Genomic DNA, 8,873 nt, shown 5'->3' on the forward strand with positions numbered 1-8,873 from the left:
TACTAAGTTAGGGGGGAAAAAAGCGGCGAAAAGCGTCCTCCAACCACCGAAATTCGAGCGGCGCGCCGCCACCATCTGTCCCTTCTCGCGGCCAATGGGAGCGAGGAACGCCGTCCGGAGCTTTCGTCGCGACGCGAAACGGCGGCGGAAAGAGCCGAGCGGAGCTTAGGCGCCAAGAGCGCTTTTTTTCGCAAGCTCTGCCGCGGTATCTACCGTTAGCTCTGGTTTTGAGGCTCTTCTTGGTCTTGGCACACACACGCGGGGTTTCCAGTGTTGTCACTTCGTTCTGGGACTAACCATGAAGGTCCGACCGAACCTGGATTTATAGTCTCGCCCGAGAACGAGACCGAGACACGATGCAATATTTATTTAATACAATATAGAAGGTTTTTAAATAAAAAATATTCTAATATTTGAGGGGTGGTTTCACCCCCTTAGAATTCGAGTTTTGAAAAATCCCTTCTTATCGAACCACTACACCCTAAAGTCAATCCGTTTTCCAAAAATCAGCTTTTTACGTCAAGAGCTTTAAGCAGGATCGCGATTAATCAATGACCAGATTTTTCGAAACACCTTTATACATTTTCAAAAAATCTTGAAATATGTAAGGAACTAAAGGAATGTAAAGGTTTTTTAAATAAAAAATATTGTAATATTTGAGGGGTGGTTTCACCCCCTAGAAACTGGAATTTCGAAAAATCCCTTCTTATCGAACCTCTACACCCTAGAATCAACCTGTATGCCAAAATTGAGCTTCTTACGTTGAGGAGTTTGAGCAGGATCATGATTAATCAGTGAGTTACTTAAGGATGTTATATATTAGTATAGATATGACCTATATGGGGAATGGGGGGTCATCGATGTTCATTTCCAAGTCTAATAGACTACAGTTGAGGGTTGGAACCTTTGGTGTTACACCAAAACACTTTTACTTTTACACTGGACGCGCGTTTCGCTAACCATGTTAGCATCATCAGCAGATGATTATAAACTAAAGTACAATCTACAAGTTGAGCGTTTATACACTCGCTCAGTGGGCACCGAGTGGGCGTGGCAAAATCTAGCCAACCGAGTCAGAGCCCACTAAGCGTAACAGTTAGATTTCCGCCACTAGAGTAGTAGGAACAAAGAACTTGAAGGAATTGGACCGTTGACTCTGTTCATACTATCTTTACATTTATTAATTCTGATGCTTTCATATGCATCTAATTGCCTGTAATTTGAGACTTGTTTAATTAATTTTAAATTATTAAGATCTATACAATGTTCTTTATCAACAATATGTTCGGCAACGCAAGATTTATCCGGTCTACCATATCTTATCTAAGCTAAATGTTCTTTAAATCTAGTTAATATTGATCTTCTAGTTTGCCCAACATATTTCTGATTACAATCTTTACAAGAAATTTCATAAATACCCGACTTTTCCAGTGGAGGTGTTTTATCTTTTGAATTACCTAATAAATAATAAATTACTTTAAATAAATAATAAATTAATGCATAAATTACAACAATTATTAGGTAATCCAAAAGATAAAACACATCCAATGGAAAGGTCGGGTATTTATGAAATTTCTTGTAAAGATTGTAATCAGAAATATGTTGGGCAAACTAGAAGATCAATATTAACTAGATTTAAAGAACATTTAGCTCAGATAAGATATGGTAGACCGGATAAATCTTGCGTTGCCGAACATATTGTTGATAATGAACATTGTATAGATCTTAATAATTTAAAATTAATTAAACAAGTCTCAAATTACAGGCAATTAGATGCATATGAAAGCATCAGAATTAATAAATGTAAAGATAGTATGAACAGAGTCAACGGTCCAATTTCTTCAAGTTTTTTGTTCCTACTACTCTAGTGGCGGAAATCTAACTGTTACGCTCAGTGGGCTCTGACTCGGTTGGCTAGATTTTGCCACGCCCACTCGGTGCCCACTGAACGAGTATATAAATGCTCAACTTGTAGATTGTACTTTAGTTTATAATCATCTGCTGATGATGCTAACATGGTTAGCGAAACGCGCGTCCAGTGTAAAAGTAAAAGTGTTTGGTTTGGTTTGGACGTCGTTTTATTCGATCAACAGTAGTTTATTATATCAAAAACACCTGATAATATTGTAATAAAACGGCCATAAAAAATTACTAAAAAAGTTCATCCTATTCAAAAAAATTTCCAATTTTGGTTAATGAAAATATATAGAGTTCTTTCAAGTCATCGTTTCGTCATCAAAATTTCTCTATGCGTTTACCATCAGTCATTTTCAATTTTCGAAAATCAAAAATACGAGCCGAAAAAGCTCCGGTTCTCCACACCCAAACGAACTTCTGTCTGTCTGTCTCGCGACGTGATAAATAGTCTTTGTCATTTGGCTCGCGCCAAACCTACAAAGCACATCTGCTGCTGCTGCAGCTATAAAATCTTTAAAGAAATCACCTGGTCGCGCTGATCCCAGACGTTAGTTCCTTCGTTCGTTAGAACCTTTATAAATAAAACTACCTGTGATATAGCAATAATATACGGTACGGAGGATCTTGAAGCTGACGCGATGGCCCAGCTTGAGGTAGATAAGTAACTGTTATTTCAGGATGAATGATATCTCTAACGTATTTATATTTGTCTCAACTTAAAGTTATATTCATACCAACGAGATACAAAAATTTTTGTGTTGTAAAACTGGCAGAACTACGAATATTATCAAATAAAACACAAATTACATTGTGCATCTGATTCACGTAAAATATATAGGGTGTTCCATTTAAATTAAACAAGTTGTTGCCGTTTAAAGCTAGTAATTATTTAATATAAATTTTTGGACACTCTGTATAAGGTCGTAAAATTTTTATTATTGCAACACAATATCTGATCAATAAATAATCTTCAGTAAATATTTAGTATTAAAAACTTTGATACCCTTGGAGAAATGAAGCCTTAACATTTTTACTGCAATTTTATAAAATTGAAAATATTTCAAAAACGGTAAGGTTTAAGTGTGATAAATCTTAATCAAATTTACCTTTATTTTAATCGTAGAATCTAAAAATAGAATAATATACAGGGAGTTCCATTTAAAAAAATACAACTATAATATTTTTTACACATTCGGGACACTCTGTATCTTGTAAAAATATTTTTAAATTGTAGCTCTAATAGTCCTTCAACGAACCCAAAACGTACAATTTGTAAAAATCTAATCGTTTAGTTACAATACTCCGTGTCGTATGTGGTGAACAAGCCTGTATATTGCTTCTACCCCTCCCAAACTCAATCTCTAGATGCGCCACTGAATTGTACCAAAATTGTACTCAATATAACATGCCTGTGAAAATTTATTATTCTTCCTCTGTTCCTAGCGCATTCGCCCTTTTTTAAATATATTTAAAAATAAATTTTTATCTGAGAGTAATTTACATTATGAGTCTTTAAAAACCTTGTAATTTTGTAATTTGTCATTTTCAACTCTTCCAGCTCAAAAGGTTGCCGACCTCTGGTATAGTAAATATTGAAAGGGATAAAGAAACACAAAAATAAGGTTGTATTATATAAAAAACATATTTATTTTTAACATACATTTTAACATTGCAACATTTTACTCAGTTTTAAGCTTCTTCCTATCAATTTCTTCACTCTCTAAACAACGTTTCGACGACCCCTCCTCCTCAGTATTATCACCTAGCAAGTCTTTAAAAAGATTATTCTTAAAGTCTTCGTACTTTTCTTTGTTTGCCAACAAACTCCCTGGCAATGTAATAATTTCTTCTATTTGTTCCTTACTTGAATCTAACACACCATTTGTAATCTCCTCTATAACTTTAGTAGGTTTATTTTTATCAAAAGATTGATTAAGCGTTGTTTTTTTGTCCTCTGTATCCGCGTAATTATTTAACAGAGACTGATGATTGCTCGATGTGTTTTGTTTCATCATTTCCCTTAATACCATCGTCGCGTATGAGCAAGGGTTTAAATTAAAGGAGACTATCACAGCCTTGTATGTACCATCTGAGGAAAAAAAAATATTTGAGTCCGTTAGCACAACGTCCTTATGCAACCAGCAATATAGAAAACAGCCATAGATAAGAAAAATATAGAAAAGTGACATGTCCATAGACGTGCATAAAAGGAAGACTAGGTGGGTTCATACACAGGGTTCGGAAGTAGTTAATTAAGACGTAATTTACCTGATTAACTACGTGTAGTTTTTCTTCAAAACTACGTCTTTTCCAGTTCATTATCTACATGAAACCTACGTTAATAAACTATGTATTGATATTATGAATAATTTTCCTTTGTATGAGGTGCAATAGAGATAATATGATGTAAATATTATATTTAAAGCCATATTTCTTCCGTTTTCTTAAATACATTATGTGTTTTTAAAGCTTCAACTTCTTATAACCTCACCTCAAACCTTTGATATTTGAAAGTTACATACATAGGTTACATAAACTACACCCTCTACATAAACTACATTAACTACATGTAATGTAGTTTATGTAGTTTTTAAAAGTAACATGTAGTTTTCCGAACCCTGTTCATACAGCCAAATAAAATAAAATAAGAAATAAGGACTTCTTATTTGTGTGCGTTCATACAGTCAAATAAAATAAAATAAGAAATATATATTTGCTCATGCGCAGTACGATGAGGCTGGATAAAAGTTAACTTTTACGATTGTTTATAGTAATTTTACTATTTATAGTATATTTATTTATTCGTTGCCTACTATATTATACATTTTACTTATGTGAAATTATAAAATAAATTAAATCCAAACTGAAAATATTTGTAGGTTAGAATTAAGCGTGCGCAAAGCCGTTTTCACATAAAATAAAACAAGAAGTTAAAAGATAAAGACTTCTTATTTTATTTGTTATTTTATTTGGCTGTATGAACGCATGTACGGTATCCCATATAACCAACTTTCTTATTTTATTTTATTTTATTCTTATTTTATTTTATTTGGCTGTATGAACCCACCATAACCAATACAAACTTGTACATGATTTGTTGACCCAACATATCCTTAAACATATCCAAGCAAAATATAAACAAATACTTTGTTTATTTAGAGTATTTTTAGAGTTTAATTTAAACACAAACTAATAATATCAGTTCAACTAGTTTCAGAATTTTTATTTATATACAGAGTGTCCCAGAAATAAGGGCAAGTATTTTAACTGCAATCATCACAACATAGGTAGTAGATTAAATTTCCAAGAAAGAAAATCCAGAAAAGATCCAGTGGTTCTCAAAATTTTAGCAAAAAATCATTTTTTTTTTGGAAATTTTCAAAGTAAAATAACTCCGTTATTTTGGACTTATTTGAAAAACGATAAGGAGAAAATATGTTTCTTTTATCGAGATCTACCACACCTTAAAATACTTGCCCTTATTTCTGGGACACCCTGTATAATTATACAAAATTATATGACATTATACAAAATTATATATAATTATATAAAATTATATAAAATTATGTAAAATTATATAAAATTATATCACAACCTTTTTTTAAAAAACAGGCAAAATAAATTTATATCAAAAAATCAATGCCAAAAAATGTAAAATTTTCTTTCGTTTTACAAATGTAATTTTTGACATAAAATTACAAATATTTCAAAAACAGAAGGTATAAAACATTATTACACACAAAATCCAAAAAAGCATAAACGACACAGGGTGTTTCTATTTAAAGTAAGCAAAATAAAAACCAATTCCGGTTATACCGCGTATATATGCGTGAAAATAGAAAATACTTTAAACAGAAATTACACCTAAAATATATTTAACCCAAAGTATTCATATTTCTATCTAAATTAGAATTTAAAACCTTTTTTAATGAAGAAACAGAGTGAAAAACCTCGCAAAATAAATTTATATCAAAAAATCAATGCCAAAAAATGTAAAATTTTCCTTCGTTTTACAACTGTAATTTTTGGCATAAAATTACAAATATTTCAAAAACAGAAGGTATAAAACATTATTACACACAAAATTCAAAAAAGCATAAACGATACAGGGTGTTTCTATTTAAAGTAAGCAAAATAAAAACCAATTCCGGTTATACCGCTTATATATGCGTGAAAATAGAAAATACTTTAAACAGAAATTACACCTAAAATATATTTAACCCAAAGTATTCATATTTCTATCTAAATTAGAATTTAAAAACCTTTTTTAATGAAGAAACAGAGTGAAAAACCTCGTATTACTGCTTCAGAAATAATTAAAAAAGGAAAATAAGAGCAAATGATATTGTAAAAAAATAATGTAAAATTAATAAAATAAACTTACTTTCGATACTTTTAGGTTCCTCTTCTCCAGTAAGCTCTCCAAGATCTGACCTAATCAGATCATCTGTAGGATTATTAAAATACATTATTTTCCATTCTAAATCCTCACATTTTCCTAAAACTTTTCTATACGTTCCTCCTAAATTATATGTCCTAAAAAATAATAATAATATTCATTAGCTTTTTAGTTAACATTAATATAATTTTTATTCTCAATTTTCTCATACTTTACAGATTGTTTAGGCATTTCTAATTTCAATCCCCATTCTTCTATAGCTTCTTGATAAAACTGTTTCATATGATCAGGATAAACTATATCATATCCCGGTAATGGCAGTAAAATATCATAAACACTGTAATTTTCAAGATCATCAGCTGCCAATGCTTTAACAGCAGGCTTAGGAGATTTTTCTTCTGCATCACTACACTCCGTATCATCTAAAAATATTTTAGACCGTGTATTCTTCAAAATTATCATACTAGATTGGGCTAAATTTCTTAGTATCTATATACAGGGCGAGACAAAACTAGATATAATGTTTTAATTACCGATATTTCAAGAGAAAAATGTGATTTTTATAAAGGCTGGAGAATTTAGTATTTATGGCACAAATAATATTAAAGAAAAATAAATAAAGAGAAAAACTAAAAAAAATAATGTCAGACTAACCTGTCTCCATGTCATTTATATCCGACTCTACCTCTGTCTCTACTGATTTATCAACATAAACCAAGTCACCAACAACCGGTTTCACGCCGAATTCTTTTATCCTACACGATGCCATTTTATTAAATATCAAACTTTGAAAAGCGTGAATATACATGAGTCTTGTAGGTCTAGGAATCTTCAAAGGAAAAAATAATAATAAATATCTTAAAACACAGAATAATAAGTATAAATCTTACATTTTCTAATGCGTTCACGTAATCATTTGTGTTACTTTTGGCAAGTCCTCTTAGTAATGACAGTTCTATACAACTGTCACTGTTTCTGTCAGCCAACTGTAGTGCTTCTTTTGCACTACCGGTCTCGGCATATTTTTTCTTAATTTTGTTTATATCTAACTCGAGGTTATCTGTTGTTTTAAGCTTAAGTATTAAATCAACTGCCTAAAAATATAAATGTCATAATATTTACTGTGAGACCAAAAAAAAACAGTCATAGTAGCTTTAAAAATAAGATACCTACCTCTTTCCATTCACCTAACAACAATTTCACTCCAATCAAATGAGTGGGAACCTCTTTATTATTTCCAAACCTCTGCATACCGTAATAATTTATAAATCCACTCTCTTTAACATGCTCCATGCTCTTCAAAATTAACTCATCATCGGCCTGGACATTTCTCAAAGCTATCCTGAATCTATTCCCTTTCAAATCACCCAAAGCTAGAGGTTTATCTTTGAATTCAATGTTTCCAATCCTTATATTTCTTACTCTTTTTTTAAACAGTTTGAAGGGTATAAGTTTTTTAATGCTGAACCACTGGGAAGTTTTCGCTCTGCGATCTTTCAGCCCTGCGTAGGTTATTTTTTGTACAGGCACCCGGATAGCTTGGCTTAATCTATGGCAAGCCTCCATTGTGTCCATTAGTTCTTTATAAACAATAAAATGTACGTATTCAGGTGTATCTTTAGGCCATGTAAACCTGTTATCTACCACTAAAAAGTTTAACAAATTACAAAAAACTAACTAACTAATAATCTAGATAGTACTAACATTCCTTAGTACACCGTTTAAACTCCATAACTGTTTTACCATCCTTCTCCATAGTCGTAGGAATCACTTTTTGTCCGAAATAACTCTTCATACTTTCATGAATCTCACGTCTATCATCTTTACTTAAAAGCTGTGCATCTAGAATAACTGATTCCCCTTCAGAAGTATTCATCAGGTTTCTCACAGCCTCCCAAGTCTCTTGAGGTATTTTATCACAAGGACTCTTCTCAGTTTCTTTATACGAAAACTTCTGTAGTTTGGTGGAAAAACCTTCCGGCATTTTTGTATTGGTCAGTTTGGCAATTCTACCGTTTAAATCGATTTCGTTTACTTGGAAATCGGAAAATCTCTGCTTAATCACGCCCTGGTAGCCTTCTAATTCGCTGAGATACTGCGTTATACCAACTTCCTCTTCGACAAGCTGCTCTGTGTTACAATATTCTTGTTTTGTCAGTTTGGGTGTGTTATATTTATTGGTAACATTTTTCCCTCCTCTGAAGCCTCTTCTTGTATGATGCTGCTTCTTATTCGGCATTGTAACTTAGTCTTATTATAGAAAAATGTGTTTAGGTAATAAAAATATTGGATTTTGAGGTTACTTGTATTATTTAAGAAACACGTTGTCTGCTAAAAAGAATAAAGCAATATAATATCACTGAGTGTATTCCAACAATATTTACTATTCTTTTAAACAGAACTTATTGCTTTTTTCAGTTATATTTCTTAAATACTTTATATTTTTAATAAACAGGATACAATAATTCTAAAATTCTGATTCTGACATGTCAAAATTGATATATTTATTTAGGCAACCAAAAAATCACAAATTTCATTGAAGTGGTTATGCAACTTT

At 31.7% G+C, this 8,873-nt stretch overlaps 1 protein-coding gene across 2 annotated transcripts; it reads right to left on the reverse strand.

Annotated features, from left to right (window-relative positions):
* Positions 1–3,535: 3,535 nt before the first annotated feature.
* Positions 3,536–8,813, reverse strand: LOC115876271 (pseudouridylate synthase 7 homolog). Of its 2 annotated transcripts, none has more exons than XM_030891981.1 (8): positions 8,701–8,813; positions 8,021–8,647; positions 7,490–7,962; positions 7,207–7,410; positions 6,971–7,145; positions 6,528–6,738; positions 6,302–6,453; positions 3,536–4,006 (listed from the first exon to the last, which is right to left on the reverse strand). In XM_030891981.1, exons 2-8 carry the CDS (start codon positions 8,553–8,555, stop codon positions 3,597–3,599), a joined length of 2,160 nt encoding a protein of 719 aa, XP_030747841.1. In that variant the 5' UTR covers positions 8,556–8,647; positions 8,701–8,813; the 3' UTR covers positions 3,536–3,596. The 2 variants fall into 2 exon arrangements, with proteins under 2 accessions (XP_030747841.1, XP_030747842.1); XM_030891982.1 differs by having other exon boundaries at positions 8,021–8,644; positions 8,701–8,809.
* Between the last annotated feature and the right edge of the window lie 60 nt (positions 8,814–8,873).

This window comes from Sitophilus oryzae, unplaced genomic scaffold (genome assembly GCF_002938485.1).
Source record: "Sitophilus oryzae breed Bouriz unplaced genomic scaffold, Soryzae_2.0 scaffold_1430_pilon_pilon, whole genome shotgun sequence".
Lineage (NCBI taxonomy): Eukaryota > Metazoa > Arthropoda > Insecta > Coleoptera > Curculionidae > Sitophilus > Sitophilus oryzae.

Bases quoted from the DNA above. Each gene is read 5' to 3' on its own strand.
- LOC115876271 (XM_030891981.1), bottom strand. From the start codon at position 8,555: ATGCCGAATAAGAAGCAGCATCATACAAGAAGAGGCTTCAGAGGAGGG. The intron at 6,739-6,970 runs GTTAGTCTGACA...AAATATTTTTAG, and splicing joins TATAAATGACATGGAGACAG to ATGATACGGAGTGTAGTGAT. The intron at 4,007-6,301 runs GTAAGTTTATTT...TTTTTTCCTCAG, and splicing joins GGAACCTAAAAGTATCGAAA to ATGGTACATACAAGGCTGTG.